This window comes from Phasianus colchicus, chromosome 21, assembly GCF_987193195.1.
Source record: "Phasianus colchicus chromosome 21, bPhaCol1.hap1.1, whole genome shotgun sequence".
NCBI classification, from domain to species: Eukaryota; Metazoa; Chordata; class Aves; order Galliformes; family Phasianidae; genus Phasianus; species Phasianus colchicus.
In genome coordinates this window covers 6703978-6730511 of record NC_143456.1, presented here as the reverse complement: position 1 = coordinate 6730511, position 26534 = coordinate 6703978, and the positions used below count along the sequence as shown (strand labels likewise).

The 26534-nt window shown below is 60.9% G+C and overlaps 2 protein-coding genes across 17 annotated transcripts in view; one reads left to right on the top strand and one right to left on the bottom strand.

Annotated features, from left to right (window-relative positions):
* MYO18A (myosin XVIIIA) overlaps positions 1-21853 on the top strand; it is a 29472-nt gene extending 7619 nt beyond the window's left edge. The window contains exons 3-49 of one of the 15 annotated variants that reach the window (XM_090122222.1): positions 240-295; positions 750-1367; positions 1549-1611; positions 1810-1887; positions 2225-2254; positions 2650-2706; positions 3051-3138; positions 3205-3314; positions 3390-3566; positions 3655-3865; positions 3966-4108; positions 4574-4674; positions 4750-4813; positions 4942-5086; positions 5753-5764; positions 6194-6367; positions 6437-6527; positions 6607-6799; positions 7112-7198; positions 7961-8102; positions 8188-8347; positions 8437-8623; positions 8762-9002; positions 9400-9509; positions 9578-9643; positions 9878-10006; positions 10404-10547; positions 11303-11392; positions 11469-11588; positions 11663-11774; positions 11862-11989; positions 12073-12227; positions 12862-12985; positions 13065-13265; positions 13530-13640; positions 14346-14450; positions 14518-14664; positions 14734-14847; positions 14985-15101; positions 15175-15258; positions 15386-15523; positions 16216-16401; positions 16483-16622; positions 17298-17342; positions 18413-18538; positions 19332-20519; positions 21256-21393. In XM_090122222.1, the coding sequence (XP_089978348.1) occupies positions 240-295; positions 750-1367; positions 1549-1611; positions 1810-1887; positions 2225-2254; positions 2650-2706; positions 3051-3138; positions 3205-3314; positions 3390-3566; positions 3655-3865; positions 3966-4108; positions 4574-4674; positions 4750-4813; positions 4942-5086; positions 5753-5764; positions 6194-6367; positions 6437-6527; positions 6607-6799; positions 7112-7198; positions 7961-8102; positions 8188-8347; positions 8437-8623; positions 8762-9002; positions 9400-9509; positions 9578-9643; positions 9878-10006; positions 10404-10547; positions 11303-11392; positions 11469-11588; positions 11663-11774; positions 11862-11989; positions 12073-12227; positions 12862-12985; positions 13065-13265; positions 13530-13640; positions 14346-14450; positions 14518-14664; positions 14734-14847; positions 14985-15101; positions 15175-15258; positions 15386-15523; positions 16216-16401; positions 16483-16622; positions 17298-17342; positions 18413-18538; positions 19332-20511 (7100 nt within the window). In that variant the 3' untranslated portion in view covers positions 20512-20519; positions 21256-21393. Of the gene's footprint in view, positions 1-239; positions 296-749; positions 1368-1548; positions 1612-1809; positions 1888-2224; positions 2357-2649; positions 2707-3050; positions 3139-3204; positions 3315-3389; positions 3567-3654; positions 3866-3965; positions 4109-4573; positions 4675-4749; positions 4814-4941; positions 5087-5752; positions 5765-6193; positions 6368-6436; positions 6528-6606; positions 6800-7111; positions 7199-7960; positions 8103-8187; positions 8348-8436; positions 8624-8761; positions 9003-9399; positions 9510-9577; positions 9644-9877; positions 10007-10403; positions 10548-11302; positions 11393-11468; positions 11589-11662; positions 11775-11861; positions 11990-12072; positions 12228-12861; positions 12986-13064; positions 13266-13529; positions 13641-14345; positions 14451-14517; positions 14665-14733; positions 14848-14984; positions 15102-15174; positions 15259-15385; positions 15524-16215; positions 16402-16482; positions 16623-17297; positions 17343-18412; positions 18539-19331; positions 20520-21255 lie in introns of all 15 variants that reach the window. The other 14 variants (XM_090122225.1, XM_090122223.1, XM_090122231.1 and 11 more) reach the window with 14 other exon arrangements.
* Positions 21854-21946: 93 nt separating this feature from the next.
* On the bottom strand, positions 21947-25468 carry PIPOX (pipecolic acid and sarcosine oxidase). 2 transcript variants are annotated; one of them, XM_031591672.2, is made up of 8 exons: positions 25287-25467; positions 24579-24727; positions 23889-24090; positions 23624-23806; positions 23415-23561; positions 23186-23344; positions 23028-23103; positions 21947-22962 (listed from the first exon to the last, which is right to left on the bottom strand). In XM_031591672.2, exons 1-8 carry the CDS (start codon positions 25422-25424, stop codon positions 22832-22834), a joined length of 1185 nt encoding a protein of 394 aa, XP_031447532.2. In that variant the 5' UTR covers positions 25425-25467; the 3' UTR covers positions 21947-22831. The 2 variants fall into 2 exon arrangements, with proteins under 2 accessions (XP_031447532.2, XP_089978363.1); XM_090122237.1 differs by lacking the exon at positions 23415-23561 and having other exon boundaries at positions 25287-25468.
* Positions 25469-26534: the final 1066 nt, after the last annotated feature.

Below are 26534 nucleotides of genomic sequence, written 5' to 3'. Positions count from 1 at the left end.
GGGATGTGAAGGGGCTCTATCAGTCGCCCCGCTCTCCAGCTGCAGCGCAGCCCTCCTGCTTTGGGCTTGCTGTAACCAGGCTGTGCCTTTCACCCTCCACTCCCCCCATCCTGCAGATTTCTGTGCTGAGGCTTTGCACCCCCTCTCCCACCAAAGTGCCACAATGAGGGGCCATGTGCTGTCCCCCACAGTGCACCTTCGAGGGCTGAAACACTCCCCTCTCCTTTGTGACCCTCAGGTTAAGGACGAGGACAAAGCCTTAGCTGTGAAAAGACCCGGGAAGGAGGACGGGGCTGTAAGTGCTGCAGGGTGTGGGGCAGGGCGCACAGGGCTGGCTTAGGGCTCGCCCTTGGCTGGGGCACACCTTTGAGCAAGTCCCCCTCCTGCAGCTGCTCTGGGGCAGCATGTGGGGTTGTGGGTGCTTTTGGTGGTGGACTGTGGTCCCTGCCCCACAGAGTCTGGCAGGACAGAGGTTCAGTGCATGCTCTGAGTTAATGCAGCAGCTGCCATAATTGTCAGAAGGGGATGTCTTGCAGGTTGCCCCATGCATTGCAGTAAGAGTGGGCTGAGCACAATGAGTTTTTGCCCCATACTTGCAGCTCAGGGGTTGACGGGCTCCTGGGTGTGGGGACAGGGAGGTCAGCATTGCGCCCTCCCCTCGGAGCTGTAGGGTGGGCAGGGACCCCTTGTCCTGGTGGGCAGTGCTCTGTCCGACCCCCGCTAATCCCCTGCTGTCTTCGTGGCTGCAGCCAGAGAGCCCAAGCCCAAACACTGCGAAGGATGCGGCACCCGCAACCCCAAAGCCCGACCCCCCGAAGAGCCCCGAGCCACCCGCAGGGAGCGCAAAGAGCCCGGAGCCGGTGCTGAACGGGGCCACCAATGGGCCTGAGGGTCCCGGGGCGGGCGGCGATGCGCAGGGGGATGACGGGCAGGGGCTGTCCCGCCGCAGAGTGGTGCGGGTGGTGCGGAAGGTGGTGCGCAAAGTCCTGCCTGGCGATGATGCTGGTGAGGTGAAGCCCCCCGAGCCCGTGCCGCCCCCCAGAAAGGAGGAGATGGTCCCCCCCGCGCCACCCCCTCCACCGCCCCCGGCCAAACCATCCGCTCCCGCCAAGCCGGAGCCCAGAGATGAGATCTCAGCGGGGCTCACAACCCTCATGGCCAAGGGGAAAACCAAAGAGCACCGGGCACGGGTCCGGCCGGGGGACAGGCGGGAGGAGAAGTCCCCTGAGCCGGCTGCGGGTGATGCAAAGCCGGCTGTGTCCCCGGGTGCCAAAGCCACACCAGAGCCTCCAGCACGGCCTTCGGGAGGGAAAGCGGAGCCAGCAAAGGCGTCCGCCCCGAAACCCACCGCCCTGGAGAGGCACAAGGTAGCTCGTGTGCATACAGCATGGGTGCCCTAACCTGTGTGGCAGAGCATGGTGTGAGCTCACCCGCATGGCGTGCAGTGGTTTTGGGGTATGCGGGGTGTGCGGTGACACGTGGGGATGTTATTTGGGGTGCACCCCGTCACATTGCCCCTTATCTCCCCGTCGTGCTCATGCTGAGAAGAAGCAGCAGCCTGGTGAGAAGCGACCGACCCCAGCAAAAACCGCCCCGGGACCCCCCCAGCAGGTGTGTGGGAGTGGGGTTTGCAGTGCCATGTGCCCTGCAGGGCTGCCCGGGGCGGTGCTGGGTGCTGTGGGTGTCCCACTGTCGGGACACTGTTGGTCCCGGTGGGCTGTAGGGCTGAGCATATGCTGGTGATGTCCTCTGTGCCACCAGCAAGGGCTGCAGGGCGGCTGCCCGCTGCTAATGGTGCTCTGCCTCCAGGCTGCGCCCGGCCCCACGCCCCGGCTGAGCCCATCGGAGGAGGCCCAGCGCCGGCTGGAGAGGATCTTCTCTGCTTCTGTAATTCGGGTGGAGGGGTTTGATGCTCAAGCACGGCCCTGTGCTGTGCAGGATGGGCTTAGGGTTAGGGGTAGGGATGGGAATGTTATCCCGTCCTCAGCGTGCGCTCGCATGGGGCTTTCGCACCCCCAGATTTGGCCACTGGCCCCATGGTGCCACACTGGGTGCTGCTGGCTGCAGGCAGCAGGTTTGGCAGTCGCCACCCTGAGCGGTGCACATGGCCTTGGGAGCCACTGTGCCATGTCACCATCCCTGCGTGCATCACGCGGCTGTGCTGGCTCTGCTCTCTGCCTCTCACCCCTCTCTTCTTTCTCTCCTCCTCTCTCACTGCTGCCAGCTGGACCCCGCCGCCTCAGCCCCCAGCCAGGTACCGTACCCCCGTCCTCAGCAGCTCTCTGCCCCCGCCGCCCTCCCGCTGTCTTCTGTGTGCCACTGGGCCGGCATCTGCGCCCGCGCCTCGTGCTGGAGCGTAAGGCTTTCCCCACCACAGAGGGGCCAGGAAGGCACCCTGCTTTCCTGCATGTCCCAGCATGCAGCACCATCCCCAGTAGCGCGCCTGCCTGCACCTGCTTGGCAGCCTCATGGTCACTGTGCACCCCAGCTCCATGTGTCCCCAGCACCGCTGTGGCCAAGCTCTGGCCCCATGCCCGGGGGCTTTGGGGTGGCTGTGCTGCGCCACCAGGCTCTGTTTGCTTCCCCCATGCTGGCAGCAGGGCAGCGTGCCCCTTCTTACCCTCACTCCCCATCTGTTGGCCCCAATAGGGACAAGCAGACGATGCTCCCTCAGCCCCCGTCGGCCCCAGCCCTGCTGCAGCTCAGGTTTGTCTTTGGGGCTCGCCCTGCTAGCAGATAGCAGCGATGTCCCCAAAGTGCCAGCCCGGCCTTTCCCACACCTGTGGGATGGCCACCAGTGTGCCGTGTCCTGTGTCTCTGCAGCATGCCTTGTCCCATGGCACACCATGTGTCCCTGTGTCCCAGCATGGGGCTGCAGTTTGGGAACTGGGGTGGCCGTGATGAATGCACCCTGAAGTCACTGTGACTTCATGTCTGTCCCATCCACGGCAGGGACCTGGGGCTCCAATCCCACCCAGGGGATTCCTGGGGCAGTGGGGTGTCATGTGGGTTTGGGCTCCCTCCAGCCCCTTTGTCCCTCTGTCCCTCAGGCCAAGACAGAGGAGCAAATCGCTGCTGAGGAGGCTTGGTATGAGACCGACAAGGTGTGGCTGGTGCACAAGGATGGCTTCTCCTTGGGTGAGTCGGGGGCTGGCTGGGGCATGGGGGGCTTTCGGGACCCCACTGAATCCCGTGCCCCCACAGGCAGCCAGCTGCGGCCGGAGGAGCCCAGCGCCCTGCCCGAGGGCAAGGTGAAGGTGAAGCTGGACCACGACGGAGCTGTCCTGGAGGTGGAGGAGGACGATGTGGAGAAGGTAGGGCTGTGGGATGGGGGGGCTGTGGGGCAGTGGGGACCCCAGTTCCTCTCCTGACCCCCTCCTCGCTGCCAGGCGAACCCGCCGTCCTGTGAGCGCGTGGAGGACCTCGCCAGCCTCCTCTACCTCAACGAGTCCAGCGTCCTGCACACGCTGCGGCAGCGCTACGGCAGCAACCTCATCCACACCTACGCCGGCCCCGCCATGGTGGTCATCAACCCGCTGAGCTCCCCCTCCATGTACTCTGAGAAGGTGACGCTGGGATGGGGGGAAACGGGGACATGTCACCTTGCAGAGCCGCCGCTGTTTGGGGTCAGGGTGCTGAGTGCCATCCCCGCAGGTGATGCACATGTTCAAGGGGTGCCGCAGGGAGGACACGTCCCCGCACATCTACGCCGTGGCGCAGGCCGCCTACCGCAGCATGCTGATGGGCCGCCAGGACCAGGCGGTGGTGCTGCTGGGTGCCAGCGGCAGTGGCAAGACCACCAACTGCCAGCACCTCGTCCAGTACCTCGCCACCATCGCCGGCAGCACCGGCAAGGTCTTCTCCGGTGAGTCCCCTCGCATGCTTTGTGCTCACGGCGCGCTGCTCTCTCGCTTTCTCACGCTGCCAGCCCCGCACACCGCACCGCCCCGCTTGTCTTCCCGCAGCGGAGAAGTGGCAGGCGCTCTACACCGTCCTGGAGGCTTTTGGCAATAGCAGCACCAGCATGAACGGCAATGCCACACGCTTCTCCCAGATCATCTCCCTGGATTTCGACCAGGCTGGGCAGGTGGCATCCGCCTCCATACAGGTGAGGGGCTGCACAGCCCCCCGGGCACCAGAGTTGCTCCATCCCATGGGGGTTTTCTCCACGATCTCTGCAGACCCACAGCCTCACTGTGGTTGCAGCCACACTGTGCTCACGTCTTTGCCTCCTGATGCACGTGGGCAGTTGGAGGGCAGAGCACAGATTGGTTTGGCTCCCTTTGCTGGCTGGATTGCGCTGATACCAGGGGGTCTGTCTCCTGGTGTGCAGCCCTTAAAATGGCAGCTCCAGGGGTAACAGGTACATGTCAGGCACGCTCAGCAGCACCAGGAGAGATACTCATGGCTCACTCAGATCTTTGTATTAAGCAGTGTCTTCTGACAGAGGGCACAGAGACCTCTGTGCCATCATGGGGACCCAGGGCTGACAGCAAGGCCCAGGATGGGGCTGGGGGTCTTGGTGGGAATGTGTCCCCCAGGAATGGTTCCCGATCCTCCCCCTGTCTCCCAGACGCTGCTGCTGGAAAAGCTGCGTGTTGCCCGGCGTCCAGCCAACGAGGCCACCTTCAATGTTTTCTACTACCTGCTGGCCTGCTCCGACAGCACCCTGCGGTGAGTGCAGCCCTGATGGGAGCTCAGGGGGCTCCTACCTCCACGGGGACCAACCTGGGGGTTTTCTTCCAACAGGACTGAGCTGCACTTCAACCACCTGGCGGAGAACAACGTCTTTGGCATCGTGCCCCTTGCCAAGGTCCTGTGTGCTGTTGGTCTGGGTGGGGGCTGCAGTGGGGCAGGGGACGTGGGGAGAGATGGGGTGGCCCTGTCCACCTGGGCAGAGAGATTGCATCATGTGCCAATGGCTCTCTTTGCTCCTTGCAGCCAGAGGAGAAACAGAAGGCCACCCAGCAGTTCAACAAGCTGCAAGCTGCCATGAAGGTGATGGGCATCTCCAGTGATGAGCAAAAAGCCTTCTGGCTGGTCCTCGGGGCCATCTACCACCTGGGGGCTGCTGGAGCCACCAAAGGTAACAAATTGCTTGGGGCCAGGATGCGTTAATTAGCTGAGCTCGGGTCTGCTGGGTGTTCCAGCCTGGTCCTCTTGGCACCCGGGCTTGCCCTGACAGTTCTCCTCTCCTTTGCTGAGGGAAGGAAATTTGGCTCAGGTTGGCTCACAGGGCGCAGGTTGCCTCTGTGGCTGCTCTTCTCCCCATGGGATCTTGTGTCACCTTCAAGGTGCTGAAAGCCTCCCTTGCTGCTTTTGCGCTCGCAGGAGAGTTTGGACCAAGGGATTTTGCAGCTCAGGAGGAGAAAAATGAGAAAGGAATTTGGGGAGGGCCCCATTTGCACTGTGTTTTGGAAGGGTTTGAAGGACACTACACTGTCCTCAGGGTGTTTTGAGGCACTAGAGGGCAGTAGGACCCCACCGCAGCACTGCTGTGAGGATGCAAGGGTGGTGTGGAAGCCCCTGCATGGGGCTGGGGATATCTCCAAATCCCAGTTATGGGCAGCATCCCTACGTTCTGCTTGTGGGGAGTGCTCCAAAACCTGGTCAGGAGGACCATCCCCACATCCTGGTTTGGAGTTTGGCACATGTTTGGGCATCCCTATGCTGCGTGCCCGCGCTGTGCCGTGCCGTTGTTTCTAACCCCTGTCTCTGTTTGCATGGTGCATGCTGCCCTTTTGCAATGCAGACGCCGACGAAGGTAATGTCCTGTTCTCCGCGTGCCTCTGCCTTCCCCATCCCCTGTGCCACCGCCTTCCCTCTGTTGTGTCACCATTAACCTGCTCCCACCTCCCTGCATCTGTGTGCCCATCTGTCTGTCCTGCCACATCATGGTGGCCGAGCAGGGCCATGTCCCCAGACCAGGGCAGCTCAGTGCCCTGTGCCATCTCAGGGCTCTGTGGGTGGTAGCAATGGAGAGGGCTGTCCCCGTGTCCCCATCGTGGCTCTGCCTTGCAGAGGGAAAAAGCTCCTTATCCTCATCTCCTCTAATTGAGCCCCAAAATGCCACCTCAGGAATGGCTTTCACATGCCACCCCTGACCCCAACCCACCATGGGGAACCCTGTGACCATTGGGTATAGCCCCACACGTGTGACAACCAGTGCTGAGCTTCTCTTTCTCCTCTTTAGCTGGCAGAAAGCAGTTTGCACGACACGAGTGGGCTCAGAAAGCCGCCTACCTGCTGGGCTGCAGCCTGGAGGAGCTCTCCTCCTCCATCTTCAAGCACCAGCCCAAGGGCAGCCTGCAGCGTTCCACCTCCTTCCGACAGGGCCCCGAGGAGCTGGGCATGGGTGATGGCACAGGTAGGGTGCAGGCAGCCCTGGGGGGCATATGGCCAGGGATGCTCAGGGCACAGCGGTCCCCTCCTGCAGGTTCCAAGCTGACGGCGCTGGAGTGCCTGGAGGGCATGGCTGCGGGCTTGTACTCGGAGCTCTTCACCCTGCTTATCTCCCTGCTTAATAGGTATAGAGTGGGGTTTTGAGGGGTCTGGGAGTCTGGCAGTATTCATCCATCCACACATCCAACCTGCTGTCCCCTGCAGGGCACTCAAGTCAAGCCAGCACTCCGTGTGCTCGGTGACGGTGGTGGACACCCCTGGGGCACAGAACCCCGAGGTGGTGGGGCAGAGCCGAGGGGCCACCTTTGAGGAGCTGTGCCACAACTACGCCCAGGAGCGCCTGCAGCTCCTCTTCCACCAGCGCACCTTCGCCCAGGAGCTGGAGCGCTACAAGGAGGTAGCAGGGACCCTCTGGCCACCAGGACCCCCTCCTCTCCTTTTCTTTCTGCTCCAGCATTGTCAAGTCTCTGTGATCCCCCTTATTTCCCAAACTGACTAACCAGAGGTCACTCCAGACCGAGTCAAATCCAGGCAGCTCTGACACTGTCTCTTTGCACCATGGGGTTTTCCATAGGGGCTCCCACAGTGCAGAGTAGCAGGGCAGTGGGAACCCCCTCAGCCTTGATCCAACTGAACTGAGACCCGAGCATCCCTAATGCTGGTCTGCAGTCACACAGGCTTTAACAGCTTCTCTGTCCGTCCTCTCCAGGAAAACATCGAGCTCGCTCTGGCTGACACAGAGCCAACTTCCTGGGGCTCTATAGCTGCTGTAGACCAGCCCTCCCACCAGGCTCTGGTAAGCACCCACATTCCTCATGGCCACCATCCCAGCTGGGTCCCAGCTTTGCTGTGGCCATCTCCATCCCCCAGACCTGCTCCCATAGCGTGGATGAGGAGCTGGAGGCATTAGTGCTAATGAGGGGAAGAAAAGGTGATATAAGATGCTTTCCTGAAGGCTTGGGAAAGAGAGTTAGGCTGCATGTGTGCAGCAGGCTGCAGGGAGGATGGCAGGGGTCTCTGGTGGTCCTCAGGGTGCTCCGGTCCCCAGAGTGCATCCATCCTTTGGGTACTGTGGTCACCAGGGTGCTTTAATCGCTGGGATGCTCCGGTCCATGGGGCACACCAGTCCTGGGCTCCTCTCCCCAGAGTGCTTTAATCCCTGAAGTGCTCCAGTTCCCAAGGTGCACAGGTCCTTGGGGTGCTCTGCTCCCTGGGGTACCCTGTCCCCAAGGTGCTTTAATCCATGGGCTGCTTTGCTCCCTGGGGTGCATCAGTCCCTAGGGCGTTCCGGTGCTGGATGGGGCTGCAGAAACCAAGCGAGGCTGATGGTGCTGGCTCCACACTGGCTTTTAACTTACCTGAGTGCATTATTTTGCTCCCCAGCAAGGTAGTTGCATTGCCTATTGCCTTTCTTCACTGGGTGTTCACTGAGCAAGGGATGCCTCACATGGTGCAGAGTTGCTTTGCTGCTTGTGTTGCACGCAGCCCAGATTTCCCTCCACTCTCCCCCATCCCCTCTGGCGTTCAGATTCTGGTGTAAGTGCAGTGTCACCCACAGGTCCGCTCACTGGCGCGCACTGATGAGGCACGGGGGCTGCTGTGGCTGCTGGAGGAGGAGGCCCTGCAGCCAGGCGGCAGCGAGGACACCTTGCTGGAACGTCTCTTGGCCTACTATGGCCCCCAGGAGGGGAGCAAGAAAGGTTAGGATGGGGTTCAACACCGCCTGGATGTGTTGATCAAGCCACCCGTGGTCCCTGTGCCCAGCAGTGCCTTGTGTCCCTGCAGGGCATGACCCGCTGCTGCCCAGCGACAAACCCCGGCACTTCTTCTTGGGCCACAGCTCGGGCACCAACTGGGTGCACTATGATGCCACGGGCTGGCTCAACCACGTCAAGCACAACCCGGCCACCCAGAACGCCTCCGTGCTGCTTCAGGAGTCACAGAAGTGAGCAGGGTCCCCAGTTTGGGGGCGCGGAGCAGGGGGCGATCTGGAGGAGGTGGTTTTGGGGGTGACGATGCCTTTGTACCCCCCAGGAAGATCATCAGCAGCCTGTTTGCGGGGCGCGGCAGCTCGGCGCTGGTGCTGTCAGGCTCGGTGGCAGGGCTGGAGGGGGGCTCACAGCTGGCCCTGCGCCGGGCCACCAGCATGCGAAAAACCTTCACCACTGGGGTGGCCGCAGTCAAGAAGAAATCACTGTGCATCCAAGTCAAGCTGCAAGTGGTGAGCAGGGGACGCCGGGCTGCGGGATCACACCACCATGCTTTGTGCATCCTGTCACCCTGCTTTGGGTACCCGCAACGGCACGGGTGTGGGACCCCAGCAGCGCCGTCCCGTGTCACTGCTTTCCTGTCCCCATAGGATGCCCTCATCGACAGCATCAAGAAATCCAAGCTGCACTTTGTGCACTGCTTCCTACCCAAAGCGGCGGGGAGCGGTGGGGATCCCCGGGGGCTGCCATGCCGCCGAGTGAGCGGCAGTGAGCTGGAGCTGCCGGCCGAGCACTGCGAGCCCGCGGGGCTGATGCAGCTGGATGTGCCCCTGCTGCGCGCTCAGCTCCGCGGCTCCCGGCTGCTCGATGCCCTCCGCATGTACCGACAAGGTGAGAGCCCCCCCTGCGGGTCAGATCCCCATGCGTTCTTCTCGGGTCCCCCTGGGGATCCCCTTTGGCACAAGCTTCGCTCGGAGCAGTGCTGCTGCCAGTGTCCTCCCACCAGCTGTTGTCACACTGGGGACACACATGGCCTTACTTGGGTGTCTGCGCACCGGCAGCCTGGCTGCTGGCAGCTCTCCCAGGCTGCGGGTGACACACGTGTCTCTGCTCTCCCCCGAGGCTGCTTTCTCCCCAGATCTTGGCCAAAATTGTTCAACGCAGCCAAGGAAAGCCTCGTTCCATGCAAGGAGCAAACAAAGGAAAGGGCACTGGGATGTGCCTGGCCATCCCCCAGGTGTTCTGGCTGCCCCATAGCTGCCCCATGGCTCTGCTCTCCCCACTCCAGGCTACCCTGACCATATGGTGTTTGCTGAGTTCCGGCGGCGCTTTGACGTGCTGGCCCCACACCTCACCAAGAAGCATGGCCGCAACTACATCGTGGTGGATGAGAAGCGGGTATGCAGCCTTGCACCCCCACATCTCGCATCCCACACCCCGTGTCCCACACTTCTCCTTCCCCACAGGCAGTCGAGGAGCTCCTGGAGTCACTGGACCTGGAGAAGAGCAGCTATCACATGGGTCTGAGCCGGGTAGGAGCCCTGCAGGGACATCCTTGCTCTCTGTGGACAGGGCAGGGGCGGGTGCCTGGCACAAGGGCAGCACTGTGCGCTCCCCCTACGCCATTCCTCAGGGAACAAAAGCCCCACACAGGGCCACCCACACTGGGATGAGGGCCACGGGGCTGGGGACAAGGGGAGAGTACCCCGTTCCCATTGGTGTGACACCGGAGGGATGCTGGCATCTCACTGTGCTCCCCCCTCCAGGTGTTTTTCCGTGCTGGCTCACTGGCCAGGCTGGAGGAGCAGCGGGACGCGCAGACCAGCAGGAACATCACCCTGTTCCAGGCAGCGTGCAGGGGCTTCCTGGCACGGCAGCACTTCAAGAAGAGGAAGGTTCGTAGTGCTTCTCCCCTCCCCGCTCCTCTGCGCACAATTTCGCCTAAAATGGGCAGCGCAGCCTTTCTGCTGCCGCCTGGCCCAGCGCCTCCCCCTCCCGCCTCCACTGAGCTGTGGGGAGTTGTGGGGCCGACTGTGGGGCCGGCTGTGGGGCTGTGGGCTTGATGCTGCCCCACGGTGCCGGGATGGGGCAGTGGTGCCAGCTCCCACTTTATAATTAAAGACTGCCTAAAATAGGCATCGCTGCAGCACCTCGGTGCTGGAGGCAATTGGATAGATAAGCCAGGGGCAATTAGCCCGCTTGATAATGAAGGGGAGTGTGCCAGAGTGCTGAGCACCCACTCATCCTAGTCAGCCGGTGGTATCCCAGAGCTGACGCCGTGTCCCGGTGCAGATCCAGGATTTGGCCATCCGCTGCGTGCAGAAGAACATCAAGAAGAACAAAGGGGTGAAGGACTGGCCCTGGTGGAAGCTCTTCACCACCGTGAGGCCCCTCATCGAGGTGCAGCTCACTGAGGAGCAGATCCGTGGCAAGGACGTGGGTATCACCGTGCCGCGGGGATGGGGGAGGGTTGGTGATGGGCAGAGCAATGAGGTGGGATGTGGGACCCTGTGTTGGGTGCAGGACCCTACAGTAGGTGAGATGCATGACCCCATGGTAGATGTGGGACCCCGTGGTGGATGTATGACCACCCCATGGTGGATATAGGAACCTGTAGTGGGTGGGATGCAAAATCCCGTGGTAAATGAAGGACCCCATGGTGGATAGAGGATCCCATGGTGGATGAAGGACACTATGGTGAAAGGACCCCATGCTAGGTGAGATGCAGGACACCCCATGCCCCCCAGCAACAGGCTCGAATTGCTCCCTAATTTGTGAATCAGCATGTCATTAGCATCCCAAGAGCCGGCTGTTGCAAGAGCCCAATTACAGGCGTGGAGAATGGAAATGAAACCGTGCGCCAAGAGGCGTGCGCAGGGGGGAACCAGACACCGTGCCCCCACCTGGCACAGAGCCACTGCCTGGCTCAGCTTTCACCCTGACCCACTGAGATGGTGTCTGAGCTGAGGGCTGCAGGGTCCCCTCCTACTCCCATCCCTCTCCTGTGGGGGCTCACAGACCCCTCTCCTCTGGAGGCTGCCAGGCATTTCGGTACCATTTATGGGGTTGGAGTCGTGCTGGGAAAGTCCCTGCCCAGCCCTTGGCAGGGGGAGCCCCCATGCTGCCCGCCCTGTGCGGGGGGAGCTGGGGGTGCTGCCAGCCCCATCCCCTCCCTCGCCGCTCTGTTGCAGGAAGAGATCCAGCAGCTGAAGAGCAAACTTGAGAAAGTGGAGAAGGAGCGCAACGAGCTGCGGCTCAACAGCGACCGTCTGGAGAGCAGGGTAGGTCCCAGCCCTGCAATGGGTACAGTGTGCTGCCGTGCCCCCCCTGCTGCTGCCACATCCCTGCTGTCCCCAGATCACGGAGCTGACATCGGAGCTGACGGACGAACGCAATACAGGCGAGTCAGCCTCGCAGCTGCTGGACGCCGAGACGGCCGAGAGGCTGCGTGCTGAGAAAGAAATGAAGGACCTGCAGGTATCCAACCGTGCCCCTGCCCACCCCCGCTGCCACCCCACATCCCTGTGAGGCTCACCGTGTCCCCTCCCCAGGCCAAGTACGATGCTCTGAAGAAGCAGATGGAGTCCATGGAGATGGAGGTGATGGAGGCTCGGCTCATCCGTGCAGCCGAGCTCAACGGGGAGCTGGACGACGATGACTCAGGTAGCGTCCCAGCATGGGCACAGCGTGGGCACAACATGGGGTGCCCCGTGCAGCATCGCCCTGCTCAGCCCCCATTTCCCCGTGCAGGCGGCGAGTGGCGGCTGAAATACGAGCGGGCGGTGCGGGAGATCGACTTCACCAAGAAGCGGCTGCAGCAGGAGCTGGAGGACAAGCTGGAGGTGGAGCAGCAGGGCAAGAGGCAGCTGGAGCGCAGGGTGAGTGCCACTCTGCTCCACGGTCCCCACCGTGCCCTCATGCCCACCCCGCAGCGCTGACCCCCTGCCTGCCCTGCCCACAGCTGGCAGACCTGCAGGCGGACGGTGAGGAAAGCCAGCGGGCGCTGCAGCAGCTGAAGAAGAAGTGCCAGCGGCTGGCAGCTGAGCTGCAGGACACCAAGCTGCACCTGGAGGGCCAGCAGGGCCGCAACCATGACCTGGAGAAGAAGCAGCGCAGGTGGGGTTGTGCGGCACGGCGGTGGTGTGGTGACATCGCTTTCAGAGCCTCTTGCAGAGTGCTTTTACCATTTTAGCTGGGGTTTGGGCACCCCACCAGCTTGGCTGAGGTGCTTCACACAGAGAGCGCTGCCATCGCTCTGCTTTGGGCATGAGGGGTGCTCAGGGTGGGGGCACCCCTTTCCCGTGCTGGGGGACCTTCATGCCGCGCCGCACAGCTCCGCTCTCTTCCCATCCCCTCTCCCAGCCCCGAAGTTTGCTAACGTTATTAAGCAGCGGGGATGCTTTCATCTCATTATGGTAATGATCGCGCACACAAATACAGCGAGAGAATCCAATCTAATTAATTTCAATTTCCACGGATTGGAGTCTGTGCTAATGCAGCTGTTTATTACCCGGCGCAAAGAAAAATGGGGATTAGCCGCCGGGATGCGTAAGGCAGGTCACCGAGCCGGGGCAATTTTCCAAGCCCTGGAGGCAGCGATTTCCCAGCAAACCCCTCTGATCCCATCCTGGGAGAGGCCGAACTGCAGGCACACACCCCCATGGCTGTGCAGGGATGGGACGGGGAGCTGATGCCAAAGGGGGATGCTGGAGATGGGGGTCCCTGAGCGTGCCATGCTGTCGCCATGTAGGTTTGATGGAGAGCTGTCGCAGGCGCACGAGGAGGCGCAGAGGGAGAGGCTGCAGCGGGAGAAGCTGAGCCGTGAGAAGGACGTGCTGGTGGCTGAGGTGTTCGGCCTCAAGCAGCTGCTGGAGGTGAGCGGTTCCCCATCCAGCAGCGCTCCGCTCACCGTGACGCACACCGTCTCACCGCCACGTCCCCATCCCAATACAGGACAAAGATGCAGACATCGCCGGGCTGACGCAGCGGGCGGAGGCGCTGGAGGCAGAGCTACAGGACATCTCCTGCCAGGAATCCAAGGACGAGGCGTCTCTTGCCAAGGTGAAGAAGCAGCTGCGCGACCTGGAGGCCAAGGCGAAGGACCAGGAGGAGGAGCTGGATGAGCAGGCCGGCACCATCCAGATGCTGGAGCAGGTAGGGTGGGCGGGGAGGGTTTCTGGGCGGGGTGGTTTCGCGCAGGGCTCTCATTACCGGGGATGGGCCCGCGGAGGCGGCCGCCCTCACCGCGCAGTCAGGCCTGGTTCCCAGAACCCCTGGTGCCATGGCACGGCACGTTGCGGCGGGGCGGGTGGCACGGGCAGACCCGGAGCAGGGGGTTCTCAGGGTGAGCGGGGCGGCAAGCTGCGGTGTCCTCATGCCCCCACATCCCCTGGACTCTCATGGACCCCCCTTTTTCAGGCCAAGCTGCGCCTTGAGATGGAGATGGAGCGGCTGCGGCAGACCCACGCCAAGGAGGTGGAGAGCCGTGACGAGGAGGTGGAGGAGATCCGGCAGTCGTGCCAGAAGAAGGTAGGCCTTACCCATGGCCCTGCTGCACTATGGGGGTCGGGATACATCCTGGGAGATGCCGGGGCCGTGGTCACGCAGTGCTCGGATCCCACACGCCCGCTGCCCAGCTCCAGCAGCCCGGCAGGTCCGACCGGTCCTGGGCATCGTGTGCACATTGCACAAATGAGAGTCACCGCGTCTGGCCCGGCAGGTCATCAGCGTCCCCAGGGCACATGGTGGCACACACAGGATGCTGGCGCCATGGCCACAGCCAGGCTCACCCAGGGTCACATTAAACTGGACATGAGCTGTGACCTGCTGTAGTGGGTGTGGTGATGATGGATCAGTGGTTGGACTTGATGATCTTTGTGTTCTTTTCAAGCCATAATGATTCTATGATTTCTATAAAAGGGGAAAGGTTTAGGCTGGATGCTGGGAGAAACTTCTTTACTCAGATGTTGGTGAAGCTGCAGCACAGGCACTGCCCAGAGCTTGGGTGCCCCATCCCTGGAGGTGCCTGAGGCCACGATGGGGCACTGGCCAATCCCATGGGTAGCAATCTGCCCACAGCAGAGGGTTGGGGCTAGGTGGGCTCTGAGATCACTTCCAATCCAGCTGCTCTGTGATTTTATGGTTCTAGATTCTATGATTTTATGGTTCTATGGTTCTATAATTCTGTGGTTCTATGTTTTCTGTGATTCTGTGACGTGATGGTTCTTGCTGCAGCTGAAGCAGATGGAGATGCAGCTAGAGGAGGAGTATGAAGACAAGCAGAAGGTGCTGAGGGAAAAGCGGGAGCTGGAGAGCAAACTGTCTGCAGTCAGTGATCAGGTAGGGCACGGGGCACCCTGTGGGGGGTTGCCATGGCACACAGCATGGCACGGACCCTCTGCTGCAGGCCAACCAGAGGGACTTCGAGACAGAGAAGCGCCTACGCCGTGACCTGAAAAGGACAAAAGCACTGCTGGCCGATGCACAGATCATGCTGGACCACCTGAAGAACAACGCGCCCAGCAAGAGGGAGATCGCCCAGCTCAAGAACCAGGTGCGTGGCCCCAAGAGGCTGGGGGTGTCCCATTGTCCCCTGGCTGGGTGCTGAGCTGTGCTCCTGCAGCTCGAGGAGTCCGAGTTCACCTGTGCAGCCGCTGTCAAAGCTCGCAAGTCCATGGAGGTGGAGATTGAAGACCTCCACCTGCAGATTGATGACCTCTCCAAAGCCAAAGCAGCGGTAGGGCATTTGGGGGGTTTTCCCACTCAGAGGGGGACATGACCATGGGGAGACCCCTGCCCATGCTCCCTTCCCTGGGGGCTCAGCTGGGCAGGGTGGGGTGCAGTGGTGCAGTGGGTGATGTTCTTTCCCCCCAGCTGGAAGAGCAGCTGAGCCGGCTGCAGCGGGAGAAGAACGAGGTGCAGAGCCGCCTGGAGGAAGACCAGGAGGACATGAATGAGCTGATGAAGAAGCACAAAGCAGCAGTGGCCCAGGTGAGGATGGACACCCACAGCCCTTAACACTACTCCCTTGCCCGCCTCGCTAACAGCCCAGCTCGTCTCGCAGGCATCCCGTGACCTGGCACAGATGAACGACCTCCAGGCACAGCTGGAGGAGGTCAGCAAGGAGAAGCAGGAGCTGCAGGAGAAGGTGAGGACACAAGCTGAGGTGGGAGCACCTAAAAACCTTATGGGTCCCCCAGCATCATGGGGGCTGTTCCCAGAGCAGGGCAGGGTGGGGAGGGCAGGATGCTGGTGCTGAGGCTGCCTCCCCACAGCTGCAAGGGCTGCAGAGCCAGCTGGAGTTCCTGGAGCAGTCCATGGTGGACAAGTCACTGGTGAGCAGGCAGGAGGCCAAGATCCGTGAGCTGGAGACCAGGCTGGAGTTTGAGCGGACACAAGTCAAGCGCCTGGAGGTGGGCACTGTCATCTCCCTTACAGACCCATCCTCACTCCCCACGAAAGTGTCACAGTGCTGTGACCACCACCATCCCTGGGCCCCCCATGCTGCACAGTGCCGCTCCCACGGGCGCTGATAACCATAATCCACCACCCAGCCTGGCAAAGTGCTGCTATTTCCCCGCATTGACTTAGTGAAATTATAGACTCTCCCAACCCCACTAAACGCAGCCTGCTTTATATTCTGCCTTTGCAGCTCTCTGCCAGGGGAACTGAGCAGCTTAGCTCTCCTCTTAATATTTTCCTAGCTGTTATTTCCCTCCCCGCTCTCTCTGCCGGGGCCATAAATATGCAGCGGCTGGCTCGGCGGCTGGCAGAGAATGGAAGCTATTTTTTTCCTACATTACATGCTGTAATTACTTCACACAAAGTTAAATCTATTTTTCCAATTCACCAAAGCTCCTGCAATTGTTCTACCCCTTCCCTGGCCCCAGGGGGGTGGTTTCTCATTCCCCCAAACCTCTTTCCCATCCCCTCATGTAAATTCATGGGGCTGGGATCCATCCTGGTGTGAGGACCACGGTGGGTGGGTGTTTCTGCCAGGTGGGAGGATATGCAGGGGGGCAGAGCTGTGGATGGGTGAATGCATGGATGGATGCATGTGTGCATGGATGGATGGAGCTCAGGGAGAACGCTCACTGCTCCACAGAGCCTGGCCACGCGGCTGAAGGAGAACATGGAGAAGCTGACAGAGGAGCGGGACCAGCGAGCAGCTGCTGAGAACAGGGAAAAGGAGCAGAACAAGAGGCTGCAGCGGCAGCTCCGTGATGTCAAGGAGGAGATGGGCGAGCTGGCCAAGAAGGAGGCGGAGGCCAGCCGAAAGAAGCACGAGCTGGTGAGGGCATCACTGCTGAGTCCCCACAAATTGGGATTCTCCTTCCCCGCAGCCCAGGCTCACCCCACTTTGTCCCCACAGGAGATGGACCTGGAGAGCCTGGAAGCTGCCAACCAAAGCCTGCAGTCAGACCTGAAGCTGGCCTTCAAGCGCATCGGGGACCTGCAGGCTGCCATCGAGGATGAGATGGAGAGCGACAGCAATGAGGACCTCATCAACAGGTGAGTGTGCCTGGAGCTGGCTCCTGCATGGGGCACGCCACCTGGGCTCACTGCTTCTCCTCGCCACTTCTGAAACACCAAGGGGGCCCTTGGTTCTGCCCAGTCCTGGCAGGATGCTGTCCATCCATCTGTGCACCCATCTGTGCATCCATTGCATCCATCCATCCATGTATTCATCATTGCACCCATGCATCCATCCATCCTTGCACCCATCAGTCCATCCATTCATTCATTCATCCATCCATCCTTGCACCCACCCACCCATCCATCCATTCATGCATCCATCCATCCTTTCACCCACCCATCCATGCATCCATCCATCCTTGCACCCATGCATTCCACCCATCTGTGCATTGTTCACCCACCCACCTGCCCTCCCCTCCCTCCACCCGCAGCCTGGTGCAGCTTCACCTGCTGGCACATCCCTGGCCACAAATCCTGAGGACATCTGAGGGACCCCAGGATAGAGGCAATGTGGGGTCTCGGGGCGCTGGAAACCAGCCCAGCCCTGGGCTCAGAGCAGCCAAACCTTCCCCCTCTCCATCTCATCACATCTTATCCCCTTTGATTTGTTCCCCATTCATCGCCCTTCCCGACTTGGTTTCCTTCTTTTTTTAAATTTTGATTTCATTTGATTTCATTCTGTTATGTTTCTCCCCACCCACCCCCTCCCAGTTTGCAGGACATGGTGGCAAAGTATCAGAAAAGAAAGAGTAAACTGTGAGGACCTCCTCTTTCCTTCTCCCCCATCCCCTAACCCTGCTCACCCCCCTGGGGCCGGGGCCCCTGCATGCTGCTGGCCCAGTTTCGCATGAGCTAACAGCACCCCAGAGATTGTTTTATGGGGCTTTTTTTGGGGGGGGGAGAGAGAGGGAGGGTATTTTATTGCATTTATTTTTAAAGCCTGGATATATTGGAGGGGAGGGAGACGTGCGTGATGGAGCGCAGCTCATTGCTTTGAATGCAACAAGGAGGATTCATATATAGGAACCATAACAGCCCATCCCAGCATGGGCTGAACCTATGGCCATGCAGATGGAGTGGCCCTTTAGGATGGCATTACCCAACCCATCCCCAGCAGCAGCCGTTTAGGATGTGGGAGCCCGGTGGGGTCAGGGGGGGACGCGGTGCTTCGATTTCTGATAGGCGCCGCCATCTCCCTAATGAGAGCAGCGCGCGGTCGGGTATTAGCAGAGATTTACACCAGGATGCTCTCAACGTGGAGAAATGGATTTTGCAATGCAGACGGCACCTTCGCGCTAAAGGCAATCAATATGGTTACCAGCGGCCGTTATAAATTAGATGTTTTAAGGCAGATAGGGCTTTTTTTATGTCTGTCCATAAATCAGGGGCTCTCCGTCACGGTGGGGCCGTAAATCTGTCCGTGCGCCCGCCGTGCCGGATTCGTTTCTGTTCTGCCTGCTAAACTCCTGTTTACCCAGGGACATCAACATAGCTCTTCCTCGTGGTAATTCTGCACTTGACGGCAGCCTATAAAATGAACCCACTTATTTCCTCTCTGTGAGCTCGGCATCTCCCGTGTTTCTGGAGCCGTGCCCCGCGTGGTTCTCCACCTTGTGGTTGATTTTCTGGCTATATGGCTGTGCACAGCCAGGGCTGTGCTGAGCCCAGTGGCCCTGCATCCTTCTGGGGGTGGTTTTGGGGCTGTGGGGTCGCAGAGCATGCAGTGTCCTGAGATGGAGTGGGGCAGAGGGATGGGGATGGGTGGCACGATGTCACACATCCCTGCACCACATCCCTGGTACTCACTGCTGTCTTTCTCCCACCAGCGACGGTGACTCGGATGTGGACTCAGAGCTGGAGGACCGTGTGGATGGAGTGAAGTCGTGGCTGTCCAAGAACAAAGGCTCCTCCAAAGCACTCTCAGATGATGGCAGCCTGAAGGGCAGCAGCAGGTGGGTGCAGGTCTGGGTGCTGGCAGCGTGGCTAGGGCTGGGCATTGCACATGGTGGCAGGAGAAGGGTGAATCTGATGAGCAGCTCAGTCTCCATTGGAGACACATGTGCCCAAGTGCTGGCACGTCCACAGCTCCACACACACTTGGGGATGTCCCTGATCCCCCAGCATCCTAGCTCTGTGTGCAGCCTCCCCAAATGGGTAGCAGTGATGGACTCCATCTTTTCTCACTGGCAGCTCTACCACATCTCTCCATCATCCTGCATCCCTCCATCATCCCACATCCCTCCATCACACCTCCATCCCCACTTCACCATCCCAGTGCTGTAGCCCTCCTGGGGACCACACGGCCCCGCTCATGTCCCACAGCCATCAGGGAGAGCTCTCTGCTGATGAGTGCAGATTGCTTTCATCCAAACCCAATTTCCTGGCAGGGATTCGGGTGTCCCGGGGGGCTCCCCCGCCTTCTACCAAGCAGGGGGAAAGATCTGAGCTGTTTTCTCTTAATTGGTTTAATTTATTCAGCGGTGCAGATGTAAAACATTTTGTTATTGGAGATAATTCCAGTTTTCTGAAGTCGGGAATCAAACGCGGCGGCTGCAGGTAGCTGACAGTGAGATAAATTGAACGGAGCACTTTAAAGGAGAATCAAAGTGACGGGGTGGAACAATACCCTCATTTGCATGGAGCTGTTTTTCGCTGACGCCAATAATTCCGCCGTGTGCCGGCGCGTTCCCCGCACTCACTCCTTTCTCTCCTCCCCCCCGCGGTGTGCGCCGTGCCCCCACCCAGGTCGGCTCCCACGGATGTCCCCGAGGGCGAAGAGCGCCCGGTGTCGGTGTTGAGCAGCCTGAGCTATAGGAAGCGGCCGAGCCTGAAGGACTCCATAGGCGGCCGCGGGGACGAGCAGACGCTGTTCAGCGCTCTGAGCGAACGGGCGGCCTCCCCGGAGCGCGCTGCCCGCCGGGCACGGGGCGCAGAGCACGAGGACCGGGCGGCCGTCATCGCCCGCGCCTTCGCCGACGCCAGCGGCCGCGCTCGGCAGGGGCTGGGCAAGCGCTGGTCGCTGTCGGCTGGCGATGGGGAGAAGGGCTCCGTCGCCTCCGCGCCGGTGAGCAGAGCCTCGTCGGCCTCGTGGCGCGCACCGGAGGATGGAGACGAAGGGGACGAGGGATGCTCGGTGCTGAGCTTCGCCCTCTCCAGCCCCGGCAGCCTGCGGAGCCGGCGCAGCGGCGCCGACGGTCGCCCCGATTCGCGGCTATCGCTCGCCCGCAGCCTCCTGGATGAGGCGGATGACGCATCCCGCGGGCAGCCCCCGCTGGGCCGCAGCTTCTCCGTGCCCCCGCGACCCCGCAGCGCCGCCTCCGAGGACGGTCCCCCCGGGGACGCCCGGCCGGTGGGGCACCGCTCCTACCTCGACCCCGACCTGGAGGCTGCCATCCAGGAGGTGCTGAGCTACCGCTCTCCGCGGGCCGGGGGTCTCTCCAGCCCCGATTCCGGGGACGACGGGCGCAGCGTGCGCAGCGTGCGCAGTGTGCGCAGTGCGGCCCCGCTGGGTGCCGCCGACCGCCCCGGCAGCCTCCGCCGCTCCGCGTCCGCCCTCGAGGTGTCGCGTCCATCCCGGCGCTCCGGCCGGCGCCGCAGCAGCTCTTCGTCGGAGTCGTCCTCCTCCTCGGAGGAAGAGGAGGAGCGCAAGAAGAAGAGCGCCAAGAAGAAATCCAAGAAATCCAAAAAGAAATCCAAAAAGAAGAAGAAAAAGTCGTCCTCCGAGTCGGGCTCAGATTCCTCCTCCGATTCCTCCTCCGGTTCCACCGTCTCCTATCGGAGCACCTCCAGTGTGAAGAAGGGCCCGCGGGCGGCAGGGGGGGAGGAGCCGGTGCGTCCCGACCGGGCCAAGAAGGAGGAGAAGCGGCGCAAGAAGCAGGTGGACAGCCTGATGATGAAGTACCTGTACCGGCCTGAGAGCGACTGAGGCAGGAGGTGGGAGCGGTGTGTGCCTGCAGCATGACCCCGTGTGTGCCACTAACCCTAACCGTGCCCAGGCACCGTTCCGAGCATCCCTGCTGTGGCCACACGGTGGTGGGAATGCTGCTCCGTCCTTGTGCCGTGGGGTTGGACTCCAAGAAGTGCTAATCCCGTCCTGGAGTGGCTGCATGGATCTCTGATGGAAGTTTGGGGTGGGCAGATGGGGCTGCGGCTCTGGGAGGAGCACGTGGTACTAACAGCACCCAGTGTGGGGTGCGGATGTGGGATGATGTGGGTGAGTAGATGGGGTCGGATGGTTATTGGAGTGGTTACTCCAGTCCTGCACCCCGTCTGTATGGGAATGGGGCTGCAATCAGCTCACTGGCATCCTGGCAGTAAGTGGTGAGTGGGTTTGGTTGCTTCCCATGGCTTCTGTAGGATAAGGGCTGGAGGAGGAGGAAAAATCGCTTGGGAATGCTGTTGGATCACCATCCCAGCCCCTGGCTGGGCTGTCACATTGCTGGACACTGGTTCAGGGCTGGGACACATCTCCACCCAGGACGTGCAGCCATGGCCAGTCACCCAGTTGAACCCAAACCCAATGTTTTTTGGGATTGCCACCACTCAGTGCTGCTCCCTCAACCCAACAGGAGGACCACGGCCCCATTTCTCACAAACAACCCAAGGAGACAACGCAGCCTCGATGCGTCAGGACAGCAGTTCAGCACCTAACCCCTTTTTCTCCCCACAGCCCCCCGAGCTGCCGGAAACCCTTCTCCTACGACCGATGGGACGAGGAGCTGGATGCCACAGAAAGCACGGAGCGCTCATCCCACAGCCCCACCAGCGATGGCGAGACGGAGAGCCGCACCGCCGAGACCCCCGCGTAGCCCCCACCACCCTTCCCATGGCCCCAACATGCTGGGCTCCTCGGGACCCCCCCGGGCAGCCACTATTTCTTTTTTGCACGGTGAAGAAGGGGGGAGGAACACACTGCCATCCCCATCCCTCGTGCAGGGGGGGGCAGCCCACCCCTCCCACCCCATCTGTCCTCGGCAGCTCCATCGGTTCCTCCTCAGTGCCTGCTGTCTCCTTATTTTGTAAGTTAAAATACCCCCCCGGACACCCCCCTCCATGCTCCTCATCCCCATTTAGTTGAGCCAAAGACGTCTCTGGCCGGGCTTCGGGGCCAGCTGCCCCACAGCCGCAAAGGAGACGTGGGGACGGGGTCCCCCATGGGCTGTCGCCTCCCCCATTGCCCCCCACCCCACCGGTTGTTTTGCACTACAGCTGTGCAGCCCTTCCTACCCCATTCCTTTCCATCCAAAAATAAAGAAACATCATTTCTGGCTGGTGATGCCTGCTCTGCATGCCCCATTTTGGGGTTGGGGGGTGGGATTGGTTTTGGAGGGTGGGTTTTTTGTGGCGTGCAGGGCCCCAGCGAGGATATGGACTGCACGGAGGGATGAGCCCGATGCCATCCCCATTCCCGTAATGGGGCTCTGCTTGCTGCCAGGTGCTGGCACCGTGGGGGCCCCTTGCACCCCCCAGCCCCCTCAAACCAGGCAGTTCCTACCCCTCTCCCTGACATCTCTAAACAAATGGGCCGAGCTCGGCGCTCGCCGCCATTAAAGCTACGCTGCGCTAATGCGCTTTCATTAAGTGGGAGCGATCTAATGATAATAAAATGGCACATTTAACATTAAAACATTTAACTTGACTCCTAAGCGAGTGTGTCTCCCCGCGCTGCTCCAGCTCCATGGCGCTGGCAAAACGCCTTCGTGTGCTTCCAGGGTACGGCTGCTTGGCAGAGCTGGGCTGGCACACAGTGTGGAGCGGTGGGAGTGCAGGGAAGCAATGTGTGGAGGTGGCAGGGTGTGAGGATGCAGAGGATCGGGATATAGGGGTGGTGTTGGGATGGGAGGATACAGGGGATGAGAATGCCAGGATGTGAAGATGCAAGAATGCAGGGAACCAGGATAAAGGGATGCGGGAGTGTTGGGATGGGAGGATGGATGGGAGCAGAGTGCTGGGATGGTGGGATGTAGGGGACCAGGATATAAGGATGCCAGGATGCAGGACCGCAGGGAATGAGGATACTGGGGATGCTGGGATGTGGAATACAGGTGATGCTGGGATGTGGGGGTGCAGCTGCAGGGATGCTGAGGTGCTAGGTGGTGGAGTATGGCAGTGGAGAGATGCAGGACACCAGGCTGGCAGGCTTTGAGGACATTAGGATGCAAGGAGCTGGGGGCGGTGGTATTTGGGATGCAGGGATGCACTACAGGGCAATGTGATGCTGTGTGGGCACAGCTGTGACACTGCACCTACAGAGCAGCACGGAGCACACCTGGGAAGCGGCTGATTGTGAATGGAGCCATGCAGTGGGATGGTTCCTCACCCAGGCTCAGCTCGCACAGCAGCTGCCCAACCACTGGGGCCAGTTTGAACCCATGGCCTGCAGGGAAGAGAGGGTTGGGGGTACAGCCATGCCCAAGGTACCCCAGGGGGGCCAGGACCTACCTGAGAAGCCAGCCCCGATGATGATATTGCTGTACTTGGGGTGCTGGTCCAGGATGAAGTCTCCATCCGGAGTGTTCTGGGGGAGCCGTGGGGTGAGGGAGCAGGGCTTGGGGCACAGCCAGGACCCAATGTGGGGGCAATGGGGACATCGGTCTCACCGTGTAGAGGCAGCTCTCCAGCACAGCCGGCTGCGGCTCCAGCCCAGGCAGGTAACTGCTGATGAAGGTGCTCAGGAGGGTGACGTGGGGACGGGGGGAACCTGGGGGGGTCTGGTCCCGCTCCTCGGGGTCAGTGGGGCTGCCGTGGTGGTAGCACACCTGGAGACAGCACTCAGTGGGGGCAAACAGAAGGGACACCGCGGTGCCACCACCACTGTACCACACTCACCTTGACCAGCCCGGGGTACTCGAGGGCGGGCAGCCCATAGATCCCATGGGGAGCGTAGGGCAGCCCCGTGGCCATGAAGCAGGGGGTGACCGCGCCGCCGCTGCCGGGCTCCTTCTCCCTCCAGTAGCACACATCGATGCGCAGGGGCTGGGGGCTTCATGTCAGCCTTGCCCGTGGCCATACCGCCACCTGTGGCCACCAGCCCTTACCTGCAGTGGCAGGCGGAGGCCCAGAGGTGCCACCACGGCGTTGGTCCATGCGCCGGCAGCGATGATGAGCCGGGAAGCGCGGTACAGCCCAGCAGTGGTGGTGACAGTGATCACTGCTCCGGGATCGATACGCAGCACCTTCTCCCCATCGCGCACAGTGCCCCCGCGCCGGCGAAACGCGTCCTGTGTGGGGAGGAAGGGATGGAGGGGTGGAGATGGAACACCATCCATGTCCCCATCCCTCTGTCCCTGTGTCGGCACCCACCTGCACCGCCTGCAGCGCTCGGTTTGCCAGGAGCACACCTCCACTGCTGTCCCACAGGGCCACCTCGCCGGGACCGGGACGGAGCCCAGGGAAGCGCTGCGCCAGCGTCAGCGCATCGAGGACGGCATCGGGCCCCATGCTGTGCCGGCAGCCCTCCAGCTTGGGGTCACCTGGTGGGCCCAGCACCACCAGCCCTGTCCACCTGCACCCAGCGGCCACATCAGTGGCACCCATGTCCCATATCCCATGTCCCATATCTCCTGTCCCCTGATGTCCCATCCCTCAACCCATATCCTTAATCCCATGTTCCTTGTCCCCTATCCTCTACCTCCTATCCCATATCCCCTATCCCATATCCCGTATCCCCTAATCGTAATCCCACATCCCCTATCCCCTGTCCCATATCCCCTGTCCCATGTCCTACACCCCCTATCCCATTTCCCATGTCCCCTCTCACGCCACCCCCTTGGTTGGGGGAGCAGAGGCTCAGTGCTTGGATGATGCTGGGGATGATGGATGACACGTTAGCCCTGACCCCGCTGCAGGAATCATTTACACGCTTATTTCCTTAATGGTTCTTGCCTTACGGAGCCCCATAAATAACCCGCAGCCTGCAGCTGCCTGCCCACATCCCCAGCCCCATTCCCAGGGAGGGGACAGTGCCCAGTGTGGGATCCCCGTTCCCATCACCTGTAGAGTGGAATGCCTGCCTCGTCCTCCAGCTGCTGCCAGAGGTGGAAGCTGTGGGGCATCATGCGGGCATAATGCTGCTCCGGGTACGCGCTGCGTGTGATGCGGCTCTGCCCGTGTGAGCTGCCCCGTGAGTGGGGCAGGAAGAACTGTGGGGGATGGGAACATGTGGGGTGGCTGCAGCCTCCAGGTGTCACCCAGCCCCACAAGGCTTGGGGTCCTGGCACTGGGAACAGGAAGATGCTGGATTTGGGGATGTGGGGGTCCTGGAACTGGGGACAGTGGGGTGCTGGTATTGGGGACAGTAAGGTGTTGAAAGTGGGGACACCTGGGCAATGGGGATATTGGACTGTTGGCACTGGGGACACCAGGGTTTTGGCTCTGGGGAACGTGGAGTGTTGGTACTGGGGCACCTGGATCCTGGCACTGGTGACACTGGGATGCTGGCATTGACAACAACAGGATCATGGTAATGGGGACATGGGGGTCCTGGTACTGGGGACACTGGGGTGTTGGTACTGGGTACACCTGAACCCTGGCATTGGGGACACAAGGGTCCTGGCACTAAAGGACACAGCGTCCAGGCACTGGAACACCATGGAATGTCACGTGCCTGGGCAGAGGGCAGCCAGGTCCATGTCCTGCTGCATCGGGGCTGGGGACTCAGCACTGGGGCCAGGGACGTGGCAAGGTTGGGGACATCAGTACCTGCTCCAGCAGCAGTGTGTCCCTACGACGCTGGGCCAGGTGGTACGCAGCAAAGGAGCCCTGGATGCCGGCCCCGATGACAATGGCATCGTAGGAAGTGCAGCGGGGCTGTCCTGGAGCAGCCATGTCTGTCCCCATCCTGTCCTCCTGCAGCTGGGAGCAGAGCCAAGGGGGAGGGACAGGGCAGAGTCCTCCGGAACACAGGGAAACACTGTTTTTTTCCCTCTGATGTAATTTATGGCCCATAAACTATTTGGCTGCCATCTCCCTTTTTTTCTCCCTGTTGGGAGATATCGGTGATTTAGGGCCGGGTGCCCACACCACCCCATGGGATGGGAGATCAGGCAAGCATGTGGATTTAGGGTGGGATTTGGGGACGGGTGCTGCGGTTGGGTTTCTATGGGCACCCTGCGCGGCACGCCTGCTAATGAGGGGAATTAATTTAGAATAGAAGGATGTATAAGGCATTATTTACCCACTAATCGTCGTGATTAGGAAATGCTGAACACCATTCTTTATAGAGACGTGAGGTGGGAGCCCTTGCCCGGTGCTCACTGTGATGTGGGTGCCTGGGGCTGCACGGCCCCATTACCGCAGCACGGCCCCATTACCGCGGTGCGCCGCCCTCGCTTTGATGCCAGGAATAAATGCTCTGATTTCCTGGGGTTTCGGCTGGCTTTTCCGCCGGCGCCCAGCCTTTGAACAGCAGTACCTGCTTCTGCTCTGCGCCGGGAAGATGAAGAATAATTAATTATCCATGAAATGTTAAATGGGAAAAATTGAGCTCTTCTCCCACGAACGGCGCGTTAATGGGATGGCGCTTTGGGAAAGCCCCGACGCAGTTCCAGGGCGGCATGGGGACATCTAAGGACACCTCTGGGGACACATGGCACAGCCATCTCCTGCAGTGCTGATGGTCACCCCCAGGGCAGCGTGGGGCCAGGCTCTGACTATTGCTGTCATGGCACGGATGACCCCAAAAGGCTTTGGGGGATGCCTGCACTCCAAAGCAGCTGCACCCATTGCATGCTTTGCTGTATGTTGGCGTTTCCCAAAGGCTGAGTTCTTCCTGCTGGGTCATCCATGCTCACCTCGCTTTGTGCCCCAGTAGGAGCACTGTGGAAATGCCCACGGAGCAGTAGGGTGTTGGGATCCTTCCACCTGCACTTGCCCTCTTTTGCCTTCCATGGCCCTACACACCATTTTGCTTTGCCTCAAAACCAACAGCCCTGAAGGCGGCCCCTCGTT